A 22362-nucleotide genomic window follows, 5' to 3' on the forward strand; every position below is an offset into this window, starting at 1 on the left:
CATTATAAACAGATGTATTATAAAAAGTGCCCTTGCTTCTTCTGTGAAGGGTTTGCTCAGTCCTTTTGACTCATCTTTCTTTTTAGTTAGAAAGAATTCCCACAGCAGTTAGTTTTGTCTTGATTGTAGTTTGGCTTCTGTTGTTTATATTTGCCTTGGATGTTGTATTAGTTACAGTCCCTGTCACTGTGATCAAATACCGAGAAGCAGTTTGGGGGAAGAAGGACTTATCTTTGCTCATAGTGCTAAGGGGACAGTGCAGGGAGACACTGTGGCGGGAACTAGAGTCAGCTTGCTACCCATTTTGCATTCAGTCAGGAAATAGAAAAATGAAGGCTGGTGATCGGCTTGCTTTCCTTTTTATTCATTCTGGCCTCATCCCATGGATGATGCTGCCTACATTCGAGGTGAGTCCGTAGCAGTTACAATGTCCAGATATTCTGTAATAGATGTACCCAGAGTTGTGTTTCCATGATGATTCTAAATCCTAAGATGATGCTGCCTACATTCGAGGTGAGTCCGTAGCAGTTACAATGTCCAGATATTCTGTAATAGATGTACCCAGAGTTGTGTTTCCATGATGATTCTAAATCCAAACAAGTTAAGAATGAAAATTAAGCCGGACCATGGTGGCGCACACCTTTAATCCCAGCACTTGGGAAGCAGAGACAGGCGGGTCTCTGTGAGTTTGAGGCCAGCATAGTCTACAAGAGCTAGTTCCAGGACAGCCTCCAAAGCTACAGAGAAATCCTGTCTTGAAAAAAAAGTGAAGATTACGCATCATGGGTAGCACATGTATTTAATTTAGGGAGTTTTGAGAATGGCGAACATGAGTGCTCTGTTTGCCACATTTCCTCCCTTCCTGCTCCTCTCCAATGCCTTCTGTTTCTTCCATGTACCTCCCACTCCCTCTCAAATTATTGGCTCTTCCTCTTTAATCTCTATTGCTACGTCCATACGCATGCAACCTGCCGAGTCAATTTACTGTCGCTCATGTGTCTGTGTGCTTAGGTCTGACCACTGGGGATTGAATAACCGTATCAGGGGCTCATTCCTGGACAAGCCTGGTTCATCCACTTTCAACAGCTGTTAATTACCTGTGGTTCTCCATCTAAGGGTTGCACCTTGTGAGATTCCCACCATCCGCTTGCCCACTGGTATTGTTGTTTTGCGGGTCTTGTTTAGATAACCATAGTGCTAAGATTTCATGGGTGCAACTACCCTCTCATACATAGAAAACATTATTTCTGCAGATATTCTGATCATCCAACTTCCAGCCCCTCTTCCACTATGTTCCCTGTGCCTCAGACTATGGTGCAAATATGTTGGTATTGGAGTTGGGTGTCCCAAAGGCAGTAGTTCTCTGCCTTTTGACCAGTTGTGGGTTTCTATAATGGTTGCATCTCCTGCAAAAAGAAATGTCTTTGATGATGGGTGAGAGATTTTATAGCTGAGGAACACCACTGGTTGCTTTTTTCCCCTGCCAGCTTGCATGACCCCTTTAACCCTTGGGGAGCCAGTCCTGAGGGAGGAGCTGGAGGAGCTGGATCCAGATCAGATCCACCCCAGTTCCTCCAGGTCTTGAGTCTAAAGTGTGTGGTACCTTTGGCAATAGGGGCATCAAGCATTTTGAAGTATGAATCTTAACCAAAATCTCCTTGCCACCCAGGTGATATTGTGATTCATGCAAAACCCCTCGTGGTAGCCAACGGTGACAGAGGCTTCTTGTCGACGGCCACTCTCCTGGCTGTGGACGGAGCAGACAAGCCCGAGGAACTGCTCTACCTCATCACGTCCCCGCCGCAGTATGGCCAGGTGGAGTACGTCCACTATCCCGGAGTCCCCATCACCAGCTTTAGTCAAATGGACATAGCAGGACAGACAGTCTGCTACATACACAAGAGCCGGGCGGCCGTCCCCAGTGACAGCTTCAGGTGAGCCCATGACATTTTTCTGAACCCATTTTTAAATGAATGTTTAGAAAGAGAAAAGGAGTGAAGTTAGTGTATTAGCAGTAGCCGTTGTGTTGTGTGTGTCTCCAACATCTTACACAGCTCCGGGATGCATGAAACAATGCGATCCTTTAAAGGAGGGAACATTAGGTCCTTTCTGGCTCTCCTAGAGCCGGAGTTTCTTGTTTCCTGACTGTGGCAAAGGTGAAAGCCTGCTATTAAAATGATAGAAGCAATGCAAATAGCCAGGGCTGTGTCTAAAAGCTAAGAAAGATCAGCAGATCTGTGTTCAAGCTCTTCTCTGAAAGGAACACAAAGAACTGAGAAGACCCCCCCCCCCGCTCCAGAAAGATGTAGAAATGTAATTTCCCCTTTCTAAGTGCATTTTTCTATCTGAGGAAAAGGCACATATTAGCATAATAAATTTGGCATGAGCAGACACTGCCTTTTGACACAACATGTTCCTGTAACTATATCATAAATCACGTTGTCACAAAGTGGATCATATTTCCCCATAGAAACCGGGTTATAATTGGGGACTGTGCACCTGCTCAAGGATTCGGCATCAAATAAATCATTGGGATGAATAACGATCGGGGTGAAAAGGCAAAGATACAACACTAATGCAAATCTGCCTTCATTTCAAATGTGGAAATTTGTTTCTAGCCTCATAAAGCAGGAGACATTGTGAGGGCTGTGTCTAGCGATGGGAAAGTTGGCTGGTTTGTGGTCCTTGATAAAATTGGAGGTCCAGGCCAGGCGTAAGGACTGGGCAATCTTGGATTAGGTAGTGGGTATATGATCTACCCCTTGCTTTTACCAGTTAGAGAGCATTAACTTAGCTGCCATATATACAGGACTTCTGATCCCAGTAAGATGTTTACCATGTCCATTTAACCTCCCAGGGTACACTATACGGTTACACGGGCATACTAGATTCCTATGGGTCATAAACTCCCATAAACTGCCACAGGATAGAAAGGCACCCGCACTCAAATGGCTTCCTTCTCTGTCATATTTTACCTGTCTAAATTCCTGCTGTGGTGAGCAGTCTAAGCATCGGAGAGCATGATGTTGCTTGTCATTGGAGCTTTCAATATGATTTCTGAGAGGTATTCTAGATTAAGTTCAGTGTTAAAGCAACAACAAAACCACCAACAGACCGGAACCAATATTTCCTTTTATCACTCTGTCTTTCCTCTCTCTATCCCTCTCTTTCGTATGTGTGTTCCTGTAGCAGTGTTGCACATGTGTGCAAGTGCACATACATGTGCAACGCAGAGAACAAGTCTGTATGTTGTTCTTCAAATGCCGTCCATCTTGCTTTTGAGACAAGGTCTCTTATTAGCCTTGATCTTGCCCAGCAGGCTAGGTTGGCTGGCCCGCGAGCCCAGGAAGCTTCCTGTCTCTGTCTCCAGCACTGGATAACCAGAGCAGGCCAGTACACCCAACGTTTTTTAGGTGGCTTCTAGGGCTCAAGTTTAAGTCCTCATGCCTTCAGATCAAGCCTTTACTGGCTGCTACACCTCTCCTGCCCCCTCTGTCTCTTTAGAGACATCCTAAAACAGGAAGATAGTTATTTAATGGAGCGATATCTTTACTGAATCTGGGCTTGAGCCTTGCTAGGCATGAATGAAACTGTCCGAAGGGAGAGCTTCCTCATCTAGCTGGCTCTTGTGTGTAAGTGCTGTGTTGCCATGGTGAAAATAGAGGCTAAGGGGCCGTGGACTGCCTTTGTGACTAACAACTCCATGGGCTTCATCAAGCTACCCAAACATTTGCATTGTTGCTCCTTCCATGGGCCTGGATAGTGAACACTGTACTTGCTAAACAGGGTCATGGTGAGGCCTGAAGGAACTAGGCATGTGATGTGCCTACAACAACATCTGGCACATAGGAAGACCTGGGCAAGCACTGCCTGCCGTTGTTGTTGTGCTGGTGTTGACGTTGTTATTTAGTACATCCCTTCCATGGCCACTGTCTCACCTTTCGTCTTTGCAGCAGCAAGCAGGATCATGGAGGAATACGGAAGGTTTAGGCAGGACTGGTGCTTGCTCCTTCCTCTCTTTGCCAAGGGAAGTGGGTGCTCCTTGATCTAATGCCTGCCTATCGGAACCAGGGTTTTTGATTTTAGATGGATTTCTGGACCTTCTTGCTTTTCTCCATTCCTGTGTCTCTAGCCAGTGCCCACAGGACTGTCAGCTCCAGACATTAATGGCTGGCAGAGAGGTAGCAATCAGCTGCCTGAGGAACCAGTGAGTGAATGCACACAGTTGTAGGGAAGTGAGGGCCAGGTGATAAGATGGCAAAACCTAAACCCAAGTCCCTTACTTAAGTGATCCTATGAAATGCTTAACTCCTATCAGCAAAAATAACCTTAGCTGGCCTTTTAAAGCTACTTCTCCTAGGAGTATCTTCTTTCTTATTTTTTTAAGATTTATTTATTTATTGTGTATACAGTATTCTGCCTACATATATCCTATAGGCCAGTAGAGGACATCAGATCTCATTAAAGATGGTTGTGAGCCACCATGTGGATGCTGGGAATTGAACTCAGGACCTCTGGAAGAGTAGTCAGTGCTCTTGACCTCTGGAAGAGTAGTCAGTGCTCTTAACCTCTGAGCCACCTCTCCAGCCCCAGTATCTTCTCTCTTTAGCTCAGCAGGGTGTTACCTGGGAGCAAAATCCAAATTCTTGGGCCTTGTGCTAGTTTGGGTAACTCCAGTTCCAGCTGTAATCTGTCTTTGAAAGTTCTTCAAGAATCTGATGCCTCGGGACCAGCATCCCTGAGCTGGCCTAGTTCATTGCTCTGAGTGTGTTCTGAACGTCTATGAGGATTTCCAGAAGGCAGCCCAGGCACTGCTGGAGACAAGAGGGGCTGGTTCCAAAGGGCCCTGGGATCCTCACCTCGGTGTGCTAATTGGACTTCACTTTGTTTTGTTTGACATTCTGTTTCCTACGTGGGTTTTGCACACTGGGTTTCTTCGAAGGTTTTCTTCAACAGAAATCAGGGGCCTGATTTTCTAGAGACATGGACTGGGTTTTAGGGGGTGCAAAGGTGTGAAACTGTGGGGGTTGCTGGAGGAAGAAGCCGCATGGAAACCAAGGACTGGAGAGTGAGAGGCTGGCCCCACTGGCTCACTCACTCCTCAGAGTGGTTCCCAGGGAGGTCCGGGATTGGTGTGGCTGTGCCCTAAGAGCTCTGTATACTTAGTTTCCTCTCTTTAACAAAGAATACGAGCCCTGGTCTCTGTGCCCTTGAGGAATATCTACCCAGGATTTAAGAAATTGTTTCCTTGTGTATATTTTTGTAGCACTTATGGAACTGAGACTTTTAATATGCAAATATTTCTAGATTTGAGTTAAAAAGTTTCTTTCTAAATACATTTACTTGAATAAAAAAACAGTTAAGCAAAAACAAACAAACAAATAGAGAAACAGAAAATTCTGAGAGTGAAGGTAGTACAGGCTTGTGGGCTTCACCAAGATGGCCTTTGGGTGCCGGGATTAGAAAACAGGGCTGCAGGGGGAACACCTGGCCTGAAGCCTTCATGTTTTCTAGCACCTTCATTTACCTGTGGGGCTGCTCCTTTTGTCTGAACACCCACATCGCTGAGCGCCGGACATGTGCAGTCTGCCTTTCTCCCAGGCCTCCAACCACCATCTTGAGGATGATGTGCTTCTCACCAGTTTGTGCGCAGAATCCTAACGTTCCAAGAGGCAAAGGAAGTCACCCAATTGACAATAACAATCATGCATCAGAACTTACTGGGGGGCTGAGAGCTTATTTCAAGTGAAGTATTCTTTGCGCTGTACCTTTCTTGTATCAAAAATTTGTGGAGACTCTGTTTGTGCAAAGGAAGCCCCTCCATGTGTCGCTCTGATCTGAGGCCAGCAGTTTTACATATTTATAATGGAAGAGCCTCGCATCTGCCCAAGATCCACATTTTAATCTTGTCATTTCGCTCACCCAATCACAGGCTGCCGTGTTGTTTGTCAGGTGGCTCGGAACCAAAGCTGAGTGCCTGTTTTAATGAAAGTGTGATCATGGCGCTTTTTAAAAATTAAATATATGCAACCAATCTAATCACCTAAATTTATGTTGCTCGCTGTTAAATTTGGCAAGGAATTTGGCTGGGTAAAAGAGATGAATTCTATGGTAGGAGATTGTTTCCCCTTTCTCTTTTTAATGTAAGATGTGGCAGCATTAATTAAATAGGGCTTAATGGTTGGATTTTACCTTCTGCAAAAATATTTTGTGAATCATAAATTTCCCCTGCATTGTTTGGTGCTGCTGGCCTGGAAGAGAGATTTGGCAGCCCACGCTAGGACAGATGACATGGAGCGATTAGCAAGCTGACTTCAGCTGCTGGCGGCTGGGTCCTGAAAGAACATGTTAATGTCCTCCATTTTGACATGCCGGCTGGACTTTTTTTTTTTTTTCCTGAGGAGCTGGCGCTATTTATGATTCCATTTTTATCTTTTAAATGCCATGACAGATGGCAGATTCTTCAGCCAACTCCATTGCCAGGAAATGCAGGAAGCTTGACAGCATTGTGGTAATGGTCAAATCAGACCAGGCAGACACCCCCAGATGAATCCGAAGTCATTCCCCAAATTTCACGAGAATGCTGGTCATCCTGGCAGTGTCTTTTCCCTGGGAGGCGGGTACCAAGGGAAATCAAACAAAACGGACCTGCAGAAGGAGCTTCTACCGCCATACGGCTGGTTTCCTAACCTCAGGATGGACACTATTGACTCACAGAGTGTGTCTGCAGGGCTTTAAAGGGAGGCCTGGGCCAGTCTCTCCGCTGGCCTTTTGCAGGCGAAAACAGTGTTGACCTTGTTCGATTGCTGTGCTGGTTTCATTCTGAAGGGAATCCAAGCAGAAACGCTGGCTCCATCTCTCACCTTGGTGACGCTTCCCAGCCAGTGAGGAGCGTCCATCTCTCTTCACAAAAGTGGAATGATGTATTTGACTCAGCCATGTCTGGAAATTGCATCTTTTTCCACCCCTGACTTATTAGCTTTAGGTCAATGCAGACAGCTGCTTCGGTGGCCCAGCTGGGAGCACCGGCCTCAGTAAATGTATTTCTGACTCCTCCATGGTCCCTGGCCTGCTCACCCTCATTCCCATCTGTCAGATGGCGCGTTGCCTATTCCCCAGGTGGTCAGATTCCCCAGCATCAGGAGGGGGAGGTGAGAGAGGACAACATGGCTCAGAAGACAGTTTTAGTGTCCTCACAGAGGTCATGGTTGGCCTTGACACTGAGCTTGGAAAACCTGTCTTCAGAGGACATTTTTCAGAACCCGGTCTCCAGTCAAATATTAAAAATGGCCACCTCAGAGGAGCCAGTGACTCACTGTGGCTCACACTGAATCTTGTTGCTCCCAATTGGTTTCACCTTTTCTTTTTGCTGCCTTCTTCCTTTTTCGCTACTATTTAACAGCCCTTTAATGGGGCACAAACTTAATAACTCTACAAGTAATGCTGATATTAAGACTGCAGACTGCGTCTCATGAAGCTGAGGAGATGGCTCAGCTGGTAAAAATGCTTGCTGTGCAGGTGTGAGGAGCTGACTAAAAGCCCAGGATGATGGCGCACATCTGTAATCTCGGCGCCGAGGAGGTAGAGGCAGGCAGATCCCTGGAGCTCACGGTCTGTCCACTGTTGCTAATTTCATGAGCTCCAGATTCAGTAAAAGACCTTATCTTAAAAAAAAAAGTGTAGAGAGAAATCGAAGAAGACACCCAGTGTCACTCTGGGCCTCCACATGCCTGTGTGCGCACATACACATGTACCCACATATACAAGTACACATACCCACAGGGACACACACATATACATGGAATAAAATTTAAGAAAAGTATGAGTCTGGATGCCTTTTGGCCTAGATTATTGTTATGGATTATTGTTATTGGTGCTAAGTCATTGATGATGAAGTTAAACACCCCAGAAAGCACACTGATGCTAGGATGTGGTAGGGAATAGAGAGTCATTTCACCTCAGAAAGAGGACCGGCAGAATGAAAGGGGTGAGGAGTATTTCAGAGGAGTAAGCAGGGAAAGAGGCCTTGGGTACCCAGAGAGAGCGTCTCACTTCTTTCTCGCCCACTTTGGGCCATTGGATGGAACTGGAAGAGAGGAGCATTGCTGAAGTAAGGGGAAGCAGAGAATGGAGTCGGCCCTATGAGAAGCCTTGTCAGAGAGGCGGAGCTCAGCACTCACACCTCAGAGCGCTTCTCCCTTGACCTTTGGAGCTCTCAGCAAAAAGTCCGAAGAATGCACAGAAATTTTCCTAAGTGTAGTTGTTTCTCATCAAAATTATTTGATAGTACTTCATGTTCAACCAAGAAAAATTTCCAATTCCTAGAGAATTTATGAATCAAAGGTTCATATTTACCAAGAAAATACAATCACTGGTTTGTTTTTTTTTTTTGATATACAATTCTCAGAGTAATTCAGGGTCTTTCTTCAAACTGTGTACACTGGCGTGCCAAGGGAAATGACATTCCTTATAAACTTAGATTGGAGGAACAAGACATTTTTACTTTATTTCACTTAGCTATTTTAACTTTGGGGACTTAGATTGCTTGTTCTATGTGTTGTATCTTATTTTCCTCATAGCCAGTCTCTTCCCACACCGGCGACTAGCTAATTAAAAAGCTCAAAATCTTTAGCTGCCCCTGAACCTGAGATCATCTGAACCTGAACCTAGGGTATCATCTAGCCTGGAAATCAATGTCCCCATGTACAACAGTGGCACAGATGTCATGGGAGTAACCAGTTGCTTTCTCATTGGATTTAAGTCCCAATCCTCCAGAGTACCATTAATGGAGCCCCAAATGATGGCCCCAAATCATGCCTGGCTAGGTCATCGGCCCTGGGGGAAAACCTACTACCATTATTCTGCTACATGGACATCGTCATAAACCACCCACTGAGGTCTCACCTTATTATTGGTAGTTGATTTAAACTCCCTCAAAAAGCACTTTTTGTGTGTAATCTGTTAGGGAACAGGGAGCCATTTTGCTTCAGGAGTGGCAGAATGGACAGCTAGTATATCTTTCAGTCCTCACCAGAGAGCTCCTCGCCCCTCCCCAAATAGATGGTGTTAATACAGACCCACAACCAGTCAGTTGTGGGGAATAAAAGACTGTGGAGTGCTCAGTTCCAAACAGGACATTGACATCATCCCTCTCCCCTTATGGCTCAGGCCTCTTTGTCACAGACTGGTGCAGAACGATGGTGGCGGTCGACCACGGCGACACGGTATTTAGTGGGCACAGCACCGAGGGACTCCCAGCAGATGTGACTGCAGACACTAGACCAAACCTGTCAGAATACCAGGATGTTTGGGGAGGGGCTCAAGAAGTCCCACCCCCAGCTAAGGAGCTATTAGGAGTTGATGGCAGCTGAAGGATAGACAGTCACTTTTTATCGGGGATGTCGACTCTAAGAGGCTAACCATTCTCTCGTCGATTGTCCTACATCCAGGTACCACTGAGTGAACTCAGTTTAAAAAGAGCACATGAAGTTGGGAGAGAAAAATAGTGGAGGAATAGAGGGAAAATTAGAGGAGGAGGAAGGGTAGATTCGATCAAACACATTCTAGGCCTTTTAGTATAACCTTCAAAACAAAATCTGTGCTCAGTCAAACCTGTCTCCCTGGGCTTTTTGCTAAGTATGCTTCCTCCCTCCCTCCCTCCCTCCCTCCCTCCCTCCCTCCCTCCCTCCCTCCTTCCCTCCCTCTCCCCTCCCCCAGTCCTTTGCCCCAGGAAGACTGGTTTTGCAGCCTGCTTTCAGGTTCCTTCATGGTCAAGAATAAAGGATCTACCCTTGGATCCTAAAGCCCAAGAGTTAGTCCATGGAGGATAAAGAATTTCCTAGTCAAATATGCAAGGCTTGTAAAATAAATGCCATGCTTTCTCTAGTTGAAATGAAGAGATTTTTATGATTTCATGTTAGATTCCAGAAATATACATTATTAGAAATGTCTGCACCAGTACGTTAACACTCCACATTTTTACCTCAGTGGAGTATGCATCCTGCATATCTATTCCAGCGGCTGCCAAGAGGTGGCTCTGAGTTACTCTCAGTATGTTCATTCCTTTGGTCTGTGGTACATTTGTCAATCTCATTTGACAGCAGTGAATTTCTGACTTTTTGGAGTTTTAATATTGTGTCTTATTTACGTAAGTTAGTAGTCTCCTTTCTCTTCAACCACCATGATCAGATGCAGTTTAGAGGAAGAAAGGACTTATCTGATTTGTACTCAAAACTGAGAGAAGTCAGGACAGAAACTCAATCAGGAGCATGAAGCAGAAACCAAGTGTGGTTGCTACTTCCTTTACTGGCTCGCCCTCAGAGACTCAAGCTTAGCTGGCTTTATTATACAGCCTAGGATCCCATGCATAGGGAATGATGCTGCCCACAGTGGGCTACACCCTCCTACATCAATTTATAATCCAGTTGCTGCCCCCGAAACATGCTCACAGGCCAACCTGGTCTGGACAGTCCCTCAGCGGAGACTCCCTTCTTGGGTGATTTTAGGCTATGTCAAGTAGACAGTGAAAGCTAACTAGTCTATTTTTAAATCTCTTTAAAGTAGAAACGGTGTGTTGAAATATTATCAGAATCTGATGCTGCTGAGTGCCTGGCTGCAGGAAGTAGAAGATCCTTTGTGATTGCTGGAAGGCAAACATACACTCCAGCTTGTGAGAGCAGTCATTGTAAGAGAACATGTGCCATTTTAACTTGCTTTTCAAAGTTGGCCACTGTACTTACGGACTACCACTCTTTCTTTTTTGTGGGGAGGTTTGGGAGGGGTTGGTTTTTTGAGGCAGGGTTTTTCTGTGTAGCTTCAGCTGTCCTGAAACTCTGTAGTTCAGGCTGGCCTCAACCTCACAGAGATCTGCCTGCCTCTGCCTCCCAAGTGCTAGGATTAAAGGTGTGCGCCACCACCACCCTGTGGTACTACCACTCTTGATTTGTTGTGTGTGGGTTGTTGAGCTATTGACTTAAAGCCGTGAGAGCAGTGTGTGTGGAGTCAATACCCTGGGCCAGCGCTGCCTCCAGCTTCCTGTCTGCGCACTCCACCAGGTGTCTACACTTCTCTTTTCTGCAGGGAAAGGATCCTTGTCTATCGTCAACCCTACACACCTCAGATAAAGCAGGTGCAGAAAAACACATGTAGACTCTCGGAGGTTAGAGCCTTCTATGATGCCGTGCTGTTGGGTAGCATCTGGTGTTGACCTGTTCTGTCCTCCCATTGTCTTACGAAGGATGATAAGAAGGCCCGGCAAGGAGCATGGGCTAGAATATAACATGGCTGAATAATGTGATCTGTTTTTAGTAACGTCACCGTTAGTCAGGTCTGTCATCCCTACTACTCAGGAGACTAAGGCAGGGGGGATTCAAAGTTCAAGGCCCGACTAAGCTACATAGTGAGTTCAAGGCCAGTCTGGGCAAGTTAGTGAGGCCATGTCTCAAAACAGTTAAAAAACAAGAAAAGGTTTGGCTCAGTCAGTAAGAAAGGTGCTTACAGTACAAGCTGGAGGCTCCGAGTCAAGAAAGCCAGAACCTTTGTAGTGCCGGATACAGAAATGTACATCTGTGATCCCAGCATTCCTGTGGGAAGATGGGCCATAGAGACAGAAGTGTCCCTGGAAGCTTGGGGGTGGGGCCACTGTCCTGATATTCAGAGTGCAGAAAAATAGACTTTGTTTCAAATAGAGTGGAAGGCATGACCTGACGCTAATATGGAGATTGTCTGCTGGCTCCCTGTGTGTGCTGTGGCGTGCATGCATACACACATGTGTGTGCGTACATGTGCACACACACACACACACACACACACACAGGGTGGGAGAGGGAGAAGGAGGGAGACAGGCAGACAGAGATAGAGAAATTTCTTTTTTTTAAGATTTATTTATTACATATACAGTGTTCTGCTTGCATGTATACTTGCAGGCCAGAAGAGGGAACCAGATCTCATTACAGATGACTGTGAGCCACCATGTGGTTGCTGGGAATTGAACTCAGGACCTTTGGAAGAGCAGTCAGTGCTCTTAAACTCTGAGCCATCTCTCCAGTCCAAGATATTTCTTTTTTACAGAAATAAAAAAGATGTTCAGGAATGTAGCACAGGGGTAGAGTTGCCAATGTAGCACGTATAAATCTCTGGGTTAAATACCCAGTACCAGAGGAAAAAAAAACATGAAAATATATACATTAGAAAGAATGATTCTATTCAGTATCTCACTATACTGGGGACCAGTCTTTAGAGTTAAGTTTTCTACAGTCTATGAAAAAATATTACAAAATTAAAGGTAATGCATATATCCTAGCTACTCAGTCACGACAATCACACAAAGGCAGGAAATCCCTTTTGGGACAAAAGGTTGCACCAAACTTGCCTGCTTCATATAGGAGGGATGTCAATGGTGTTGGGGAAATACCTGACTCTAGAATGGTCAGCTTGTATGTTACCCAGCAATAGGTGTGATAACAGGCGGGCATTCTTCTGAAAGCCTGCCCTTGTCTTTTCCTTCGGGTCCCAATACAGCGTGTCCTTTAGTAAAGGTGTGTATGTTATCATTTCATTCCAGTCGTTGGTGCCACAAGAGCCCATGCTGAAGGCTGCCTTGCCTCTCTTTGCCAGATTTACCATCAGCAACGGACTGCAGACCCGACAGGGGGTGTTTGAGATCACACTGGAGACTGTGGACAGAGCCTTGCCTGCAGTGACCAGGAACAAGGGGCTGAGGCTGGCTGAAGGAACTGTGGGCCTCCTGTCCACTGAGCACCTCCAGCTGACCGACCCTGACACCCCTCCAGACAGCCTAACTTTCCTTCTGGTCCAGCTCCCCCACTACGGGTACCTCTACCTGAGGGGAAAAGTCCTCCAACATAACTTTACCCAGCAAGACGTGGACAGCAGGGATGTGGCCTATCAGCACTCTGGAGGCGGCTCCCAGGTAGACGGTTTCACTTTCCTGGCCACGGACAGGAAGAACCAAGGTTTTGTTGTGGATGGGAAGGTGCGGAAACAGCCTGTTCTCTTCACCATCCAGGCAAGTATGGCAGACATGTAGTTTGTGCCAGAGAGAAGGAGAGAGACATTTCAGGGAGTGGTATTTCCTTGCTTCTATATCCCTGGCAGCAAGACCCAGGCTGCAGCATGCTGGGTCATCAGTATGACTGCTCAGGACTGACCTCAAGAACTGGTGGAAGGGCAGGAAGGAAGGAAAGCATGGGCCTTAGAGTCGGGCAGACATAGGTTTAAATTGCCTTTTTGCCATTCATTATCTGGAAAACCTACAATGAACTCTTCAGTGCCTCGCGTCTTAGTTATTAGTCTGTTGCTGAGATGGGGCACTGGGATCAAGGCAGCTTATGGAAGAAAGCGTTTGATTAGGGGCCTGCTTACAGTTTCAGAGGCTTAGCCCATGGCCTTCCTGGTAGGGAGCACGGCAGCAGGTAGGCACGGCACTAGCGCGGCAGCTGAGAATTACATCCTGACCCAAAGCTCAAGACAGAGAGAGTGAGACTGGGCCTGGCATGGCATATTTGAAACCCGAAAGCCCACCCCTTCAACAAAGCCACGCCTCCTAATCCTTTCTAAGTAACAGTCTATCAACTAGGGAGCAAGCATTCCAATACACGAGCCTATGCAGCCATCCTTGTTTAAACTACCACACCTTCGAATCTTTGAAAAGTCTGCCTGCAGAATTGTGGGGGACAATTCAACAAGATTCGGTATCCAAGGCACACACACACTGCCTGAAACATATTTAAGGTATATACTAGGCATTTGTAACTATAACCACATCATTAAGGAGTCTGCCAAGTCAGGCATCTTATCCACTGGCGTTTCAAGGATCTTCAAATATAAACATGAAAATGTGGAAGCGTACAAGGCTGCATGAGAGTTGCCCAGAAACTGACGATGGTCATAACCGTAGCAGCAGATGCAAACATTTTTTTTTCCACTTGTAATGCCTAGGTAGTTTCATGCACCTCCATGATGCATCTTAATTTTTTTTCTTCCCCATTCCCTCTTTTTATCACCCACCCCTGCCCACTGAAACCATTACCCAGCAATGCCCCCCCATCTTCTTTCTGTATGTGACCCACTAAATTTAAATTGGAGCACCGGGAACTTACTAACAGTCACACTGCAGAAAGCAAGGTCCTCTCTCTCCCCCGGCAGCCATTAACTATCAATGGACCCTCAGGGAATGGGGGTTGCCTTGTGCGCCCTCTCCCACCCAGAATGAAAGGTACTTGGGCCCAGTCTTGTGCAGAAAAGCCACTGCCCTGTGTTCGTGGGTGCTGAGGCCCTGTCGTGTCTAGATGTCTTTTTTATAGCACAGCTCCCCTTCCGCTAGCGCCTACAATGCTTTTCAGCCAAGACAAGAACTTTTTTAAAATTGTTATCCAAAGATCAGGCCTATTTTGCATAAATCTCATTTGAGTCTCATAAACATTTTATGTGGTAAGCTTTATTGTCTGCATTTTATACGTGAAGAAACTGAATATCAGAAGTTAAATAATTTGATCAAAGACATCAAGTCTGTTGGATTCCAAGTTCTGTGTCCTTCCTCTGGCTCCACACTGCCACGTTTGTTGACTCTCAATTATTCTTGGAGGGAATAGTGTTTTGCGTCTTTTAGTCAAAACACATCAAGTATGTTCTGGCTCTCAGAACTCTTAAATCTACTCTTCTTGGATGGAGTTCACCCTGTTCCACACACTTCAACCAACAGCAACAAAGACGCGGTTTTGTCTCTACTTCAAGATATTCTCTGACTAGTGAGATGATCATATTTTCTCCTTCCTCTTTGGCCTTTGTTAGGATTCCCCAGAGAAGTATGTATGTGTTGTGTATAGTATCCATACATCTGTGTAGATAGACAATACAGATTAATAGAGTATGATAGAAAGTGTGTGTGTGTATTATATGTGCATTGTGTACAGCTTCCATATATTTGCGTAGATAGACCACACAGTTTGACAGAATGTGAGAGAAAGTGTATGTGTTGAGTACAGCATCCATGTATCTATGTAGATAGACCATACAGATTAATAGAGCGTGACAGAAAGCGCGCGTGTGTGTGTGTGTGTGTGTGTGTGTGTGAAAGACAGAGAGGCACACAGGCAGAAATTGATTTAGGAATTGCCTCATGCTATACAGACTCTGGAGTGCTCAGGATACATTGTGCAAGCAAGCCAGTAGACTTGCAGCTAAGGTGATGCTGTAGGCTTGAATCTTTAAGGAGTAGAGCGACGAAGTTCTCATTTCTTTAGGGGAACCCCAACCTTTTCTTTCCAGCCTGGTGATGGACTGGGTAAGGCTTACCCAGTGGACATTACCAAGTCTTTGGAGCTAAGCAGTGACCAGCACACTCTTCACTAGACCATCTAGGCCCACAGCCTAGAACACTTGGCTCAGGATTAACCATCAGGGTCTCCGGGTGTGGCTGAGTCTTTGGCGCTGTGAATGCTGAGGAAATGGGATAAGTCAGGGACACCGGGGACAGGGTGTTGATGTCACTGGCACACAGACACTGCAGTGCCACTGGAGAAGACTTGTGGGTTCATTTTCTGAAAGTTCCCAAGAGCTTTTTTCTCAATCTGACAGGCAGACCCAGCTGCTTCCTGTACTTCAGAGATGGAAATGAGGGTGGAGTAGGGAGAATGTGCTAGAACTGAAACAGATCTCTCCAAGACAGTGCTCCTCAAAGCTGTCCTAAAAGTCTGTTCCCTCTCTGAAGTTGTGGAAGCTACCTGCTGGGTGTGGTAAAGCCTGATTTTCATCACAAAGGCAAACTGTCCATTGTGATAGCAAACAAACACTGTGCTAAACACTTAAGGGAAAGTCTAAGATTTTTGTTCCCAGATTTCCTTGACCCCTAGTCCCTTAGAGCAGAGGGATCAAGCAGCTGTTTATGAAGCTCCTGGCCCTGCCAGCAATCCAGCAATGTCAGTGTCCTACTTTCAAGAGCTTTTTCTGCCAAGACAATATAGTATTTATTGACTGCCATATATATATATATATATATATATATATATATATATATATATATATATATATATATGAGCCAATGGGTTCTGTGTGGGTATATGAGTAACTGAGGGCAAATCTTCTGGACATAAAGAATAAAAATAAGTGAATAATTGAAGGGTGTACTTGACTGATACCAACAGGCACACATGACCGTCATTCTGTGGGAAATCATACGCGCCCAAGACTGTCAAAATCTGCATCCTCCTGGGAAGGGGGCAAGGCTGTGTGGAGGTGAAAGGACGGCCGTTGCTTCCTATGGGACTGACGTGTCTGGGAGAATTTTCACTAAATCCAGCTCCAGTTATCATAAGACAGAGCAGGGCCTTCCTTAAAAATAAAACATTTTCCCCTGTAACATTTTAAAATCTTCTGGTACACCAAGTCAAACACCTGCTTTCGTAGAAGCAAAATGTTTAATACACCTGAGCACACAGATATGGCCAGAGGCACAACAGGGAACCAAAGTGGCTGGGCAGTGATACATTTTCAAAAGCATTATCACAACAGGCATTTATTACTTTTACAATACTTGGGCTTATAAGAAAAATATAACATCAAAAATAAAAGCAACAACCCGACATTCAGATGCCTCGTTTGCTGGAGGATCCTAATACAGTGTAGTATGTTTTCATTTTTCCTCTTCCACACTGCCGTGACTGGAGAGCTTCTCTCCCTAGGTGACCGTCAGGACACTTACCCCTCTCATCCTGCCACACCCCAAAGTGCTGAAAGTCCCAGCACACAATTTGCAGATCCAAATTTGTATAATCAATTAGAACAAATCCAGAAAACATAAATACACCATTTTTTGCAAGCATATGTGTGTGGTGTGTGTGCGTGCATGTTTATAAATACAGAAGCATGTTTGTGTGCGCCTGTGCGCATGCATGTCCATCCCGTGTCTAGAGGCTGACTTTGGCTGTCTTCCTTGACCACTCTGTTTTACAAAGGCAGGGTCTCTCTTGTTAAAAATGGAGCTTGCCGATTCACCCAGTCTGGCTAAGCAGCTTGCCCTCAGCGTTCCATCTCTGCTACAGCCTTACTTGTCCATCTGCCATCCTCAAAAATCTAGTCCACCTGTTGAGTCACGTGGTCTTCAGCTCCAGTAAAACAACCCACAGTCTAAAGATCATCACTTTTGTGGGTTTTGTCGTAAACGATTTCCATTTTTCTATTCAACACGTTTACCATTTGGGCAAAGGCATGTGCAAAACAAAAACAAAAATGAGAGAGAGAGAGACAGACAGACAGACAGACACACACACACACACACAGAGAGAGAGAGAGAGAGAGAGAGAGAGAGAGAGAGAGTTGAGTTGCAGGGCAGATACAGTATAATGGTTCTTAGCTTGTTATTTTTGTTAAATGCCAAATTCAGGGTCATTTCATTTCACTTTTACAGAAATTACAGGTCTCATAATCTTTCAAAAATGAACCACACATGTTCCTTCATAAAACTAATAGTGTAAGGAGAATCAGACACCAGACAGATCGCAAAGCTGAGGGAAGGTCTGTGGTGGGAACCAAGCCTCTGCTCTAGTCTTTGTATTTATTAGGACAGTGAGCAAGGCAGGCTCAACAGATGACCACATTCTGTGAGTTGAGGAGTTCGCCATTGTTGAAGCCTGTGTAGAGTGGGGAAAGAAGTCCTTGAGCAATGTCGCCCTATGATTCAGGTGGACCAGCTGGACAAAGCAGCACCCCGGATCACACGCCTGCACTCCCCTTCTCAAGTGGGGCTCTTGAAAAATGGCTGTTACGGCATTTACATCACTTCCCATGTGCTGAAGGCGTCGGACCCTGACACAGAGGATGACCAGATCATTTTTAAGATTTTAAGGGTCCCACTGCATGGACGTCTGGAGAACACGACCACAGGTACACTCCATCTTAATCCCCGTTTTTAAACTGCCAGTTGCTTCCAGGGCTCGAGAGTAACTCAGTTAAGTGCAAGTCCATTTGGTGAGTGTTTCCCAGGACTTGCTGATAGGCTCAGTTTCTAAGTCAATATAGTTGCTAATGGGGACTTGAAGCTGCGCCTTCTACATTCATCTCCATAAGAACCAAATCCCAACCCACAGAAGCTCAAATGTTCACCATTTTGTTGCTGCTTATTTTTGTTGTTTTTCAGGTTGTTTTATATTCAGAACACCGTGCCAGGGGCAGATTGATATTGGAGGCTAATTTCTTTCTTCTACTATGAATCCTAAATGATAAAAGCTCCTTTAAAAAATCTGGGTTTTTTCCTAATGGTTTTGCTAGATTGCCTGTTATTTCTGCTTGAGGAAAGCAGTGAGCACAATACCTCACTAATTGGGGTAGCACAGAGGTGACAGGCTTTATTCATTTCCTATTTTCTTTCTCCCTAGTTTAGTACTGTAAGGCAAATACCTCTGAAGCAAAGCGAATTTAAAGATGAGTTTAAGTCCATTGCATTTGAATTTTAATACAGTTGCAATAATGTTGATTTCCTTTCAAAATAGACTTTTGCCATTTTGTTTTGAAACAAGGTCTCATGTAGCCCAGGCTGACCTTGATCTCCCTCTGAGTGTGCCATCCTGTGGGATTTTAGGTGTTTCCCTGCTTGTGAGACAAGCACTCTACCAACTCAGCTACATCTCCAGTCCTGCACTATTCCTTAAAGCTGTGTTTCAAAAAAACAAAACAAAACAAAAACAACAAAAAAACACAGCTGGGTGGTTTTTATCAATTCTTAAGTGATGTCTGATTTAATTATCCATGACATTCATTTATTTCTTGCTTGTAGGTGAATTTATCCATGAGCAATTTAGCCAGAAGGACTTAAGAAGCAAGACCATTCTTTACATCATAAACCCGTCTCTGCAAGTGAATTCAGATAGCCTGGAATTTCAGATCATGGACCCTGCAGGGAACACTGCCACCCCTCAAAGGTAACTTCAATTATTCATTGGTTCTACATGTCGTGTTCAGAATGTATCCCACTAAGAAAGTAAAATAATCTTCTCCAAACCAGACAAAACAGGGTAAACTGACGGACTATTTCAGATGCTCATGCAACTTATTTTGGAGAAGGGATCTCTGTTGTCTTATTACTAGATGATGAAAAAGCCGGTAGCGTTCCAGATTTTAAAGACAGTAAAATGTTAAGTGGCCGGTGTCTTTTATATCTTGCCTGTCAAAGAACCGCTGTCCACACACCGGGGGAGTTGCTCTTGGAGGGCTTTCAGGCCTGAGCGCTAAGCCCGTGTGTACATGCGGCAGCCAGAGGTCACTCTAGGACCGCGTTAGTCACCACTGGCTCCTGCGCTACGGGGTGGGTGGGGGTGGGCTGAAATAGAAAGGAGCGGCCAAATATATTCTCTTACAGAAAGGAAAGGAAGCACCGCGGTGTCCGTGCACGCGAACAAGCCCTATAGGCGAGAAGATAGCGGGAACAAAAGGGGGCTTGAGCCGGTCCTGAGCGGCGCTCAGAAACAGAAATAGATGTGGCGTAGAAAGCTCAGCATCGCAGGAACAAATCGGCATATTAACGAGATTAACAGAGCAGAGTGACTGCAGTGTCTGCGCCTCCTTTCCAGATGCTGCTCGGGCATAGACCTTTAATAATTTACTGGCTGGCAGATGGTCATAGCGAAGGCCCAGCCGTCCATTTCTTGCGCTGCGATAGTTTTCTTTATTTACTGCCTTTCCCAGACAGCCCAAAGAGAAGTTACTCATTCCTTCTAACTTTTGCTTTCGCCGTAGCAGAGGAATATAAAATAGTATAAATGAGCACGTTCTTACTCTGCTCCCTCTATGACGAAATGTGGACGGGAGGAGAAGCCTGGTGAGGAAATATCTCAGTACCAGGTTCTCTTTCCCCAACCTGCAGTGTAGTTTCACCATCCGCCAGCAGAGGGAGCTATAGTCGTTGTTAGCAAAAACTGGCATCCTGTAGTTGAAACCTAGCTTGACCCAGCCTCTCTCCATTCAAGGACCCTCCTTTACCTGGGTCTATAAACTAACCCCTTAGACTTTGGTTCTATGGCTGACACACGCCAGGCTCACGGCAACGGGAGTTAGAAAGCAGGTAAGAGCAAGAAAGAGCAGACACCTTAAAATCCCGAAATTATAAACTAAAACAAATGCGCCCCCCCCAACCTGGTTAAAGTGCCACTGTCTAAGGGGACTGATCCCTGGGGGGCACAGTCTAAAGAATGGATAGCAATGACTTGCATTTTCAAACAAATACCTTTATTTTCAAGAAAAAAATTTAAACATGATCCCCAGCAATGACACTAGGTTTCCTTGCACACATACCCTTCCCACGCCTTTTTGTTGGCAAGGACATCACTTCGTGAAAATGCTTTATGTTTTTTAGGTAACCATGAAAGTTACTAAGAAAGTCACAGCAGAGTTTACATCATGTAGCTAGCAGCGCTGTCGCTTCTTCTGAGGCTATTTTAGATTGGCATGTCTGCTTCCACAGAGATCACTTCTCATAGGCTGGAGATGTTCCTATCACCTAGAAATGGCTAGAACCCGTGAAGAAAACACTGCCTGCAGACAGCTAATACAAAAATAACTCAGATTTGGTCCCAACATGCTTTATGTTATTTTCTGTCGATTGGGCGGGAAAGTAGAAATTGCTCAGCATTTATCTCAGCAGTGGAGTGGGAAAGTTACACCCAAGTAGATCCCCCCCCCACCCCCAAACTAAGCACACAGTTTTCTGGTGACAAAGAATGGTGGCCCAACTTAGAGGTTCTTGTTTAGGCCTGATCCCCCCAGAGTTTATTCCTGGGATCCAACTCTCAAGAGTTATCTTCCGACCTCTACAAAAGGACAGTGGCATTTTTGTGTCTGTACATACACAGAGAGAGAGAGAGAGAGAGAGAAAGAGACAGAGACAGAGACAGAGAGAAGAGAGAGACAGAGAGACAAAGTGAGAGACTTTTTAAAAAAGAAAAAGCATTCTAAATAGTGATTTGCCTTCACAAAGTAACCAGCAAGAGCCTTCTTACAAAAGAAATCGTAGGCATTTGGAATGTTATTATTTTTAGCTCTATTTGATGATACCCATTTAATCCCCGAAACCATGCACAGTTGGGTCCCATCATAATCTAGAATTTGCAGGCATGGAACCAGGCACAAACCTGGAAGAGACTTCCAGGCTTCTGCAGCAGCTTATGTGGGAGCTGGAGTTCAGTCCTCATTAGCCCAGTGGCCCACCACCCTGCTCTGTCCCCCTCGCCCTTCCCTATGCCAGCTAAGCCCCTCTTTTCCTGTAGGCATCGCCCATCTGAGCTGCAAGGAAGATGGGTTATTTACCCACCAAGGACCTTAAGGTTTACCTGGGTTTTTGTGAAAATGTGAGTAAGTCAACCTTGGTGTGGCCTCCATTTTTAATGCCCCAGGGATTATAGTATAGAGAGTTATGCTTTGGACATGGAATGGAGCAGGTCTGCACTTTGGTCCCACCACTCAGTGAATCTTCACAATGGCTTTCTGATCTGCGCAATGGGGGAATACTACAATTGCTTTAGTTAAACAAATGATGTCCTTAGCAAATGCGCCTTGCAGTCCTTACTGCCAGTGTTAATTTCCCTGCGTATTTATGTTAGGTCCACTGACTGCTGCAGAAGTATCCTGAAATGTTTGGTGAGCCTATCTCTCATTGGATATTGATTTTAGGGTGACTCACAAAGCCAACAGTCTATACGGTTATTCACAAAGAGCTAAATGCTGTGTTTTGCTATTGCATTTTCAGTCCTGAAGGATTGATAGATGTTTTATATCATCAAACATAGAAAAATTTGAGATTTATCAATTTACTAGCAGGTAGCTAGTTGGTGAGTGTGTTTAATAATGTCACCCCAAAATTCATCAAGCCGATCATGGGATTGGGAGTCTGTGAGAGATGGCTCAGTGTGCAGTGCAACTCAGCTTAACAGGCTGCAGAGCTGCCTCTCCTCCTTCCCTCCTGCATCCGGGTTAGTGCAGGGGATAATGGGTCATGGAATGCATTTGGAAGACCCTATCATACATAGAAGCGATTTTATAGCACAGAGCATCCACAGATGTTTGTCTCGGGATTTTGATTTGGCTAGGTGCCTAAATTCCAGGCAACGTGTTAGGTGTCTTAAACACAGTCCTTCAAAGATGATAAGGCAATTAGACTCAGAGCATCGAAGTCATCCAAGCTGGTGGAAGAGTGGATGCTGAACGTGAACCCTGACCTCCAGGTCTCAGGAAGCTCATCTCTGATTGGCTCCGGCCTTGGTATGACTCACCCACAAGCTTGCTCTGTTCTCCGTTCTAGTTGACTGTCCAAATGAGCTACAGAACCTGAGCAAGGTACACAGTGCCCGGAGCACT

General features: G+C 45.3%; 1 protein-coding gene across 1 annotated transcript in view; it reads left to right on the forward strand.

Moving 5' to 3' along the window:
* The window catches only part of Frem1 (FRAS1 related extracellular matrix 1), a 148883-nt gene that overhangs the window by 97893 nt on the left and 28628 nt on the right, over positions 1 to 22362 (forward strand). Inside the window, exons 24-27 of the mRNA XM_048452996.3 lie at positions 1670 to 1934; positions 12616 to 13027; positions 17700 to 17901; positions 18791 to 18935. Of these exons, the coding sequence (XP_048308953.3) occupies positions 1670 to 1934; positions 12616 to 13027; positions 17700 to 17901; positions 18791 to 18935 (1024 nt within the window). The remainder of the gene's footprint in view (positions 1 to 1669; positions 1935 to 12615; positions 13028 to 17699; positions 17902 to 18790; positions 18936 to 22362) is intronic.

The sequence above is a fragment of the Myodes glareolus genome, chromosome 3, assembly GCF_982192425.1.
Source record: "Myodes glareolus chromosome 3, mMyoGla1.1, whole genome shotgun sequence".
In the NCBI taxonomy this organism is placed as follows: Eukaryota; Metazoa; Chordata; class Mammalia; order Rodentia; family Cricetidae; genus Myodes; species Myodes glareolus.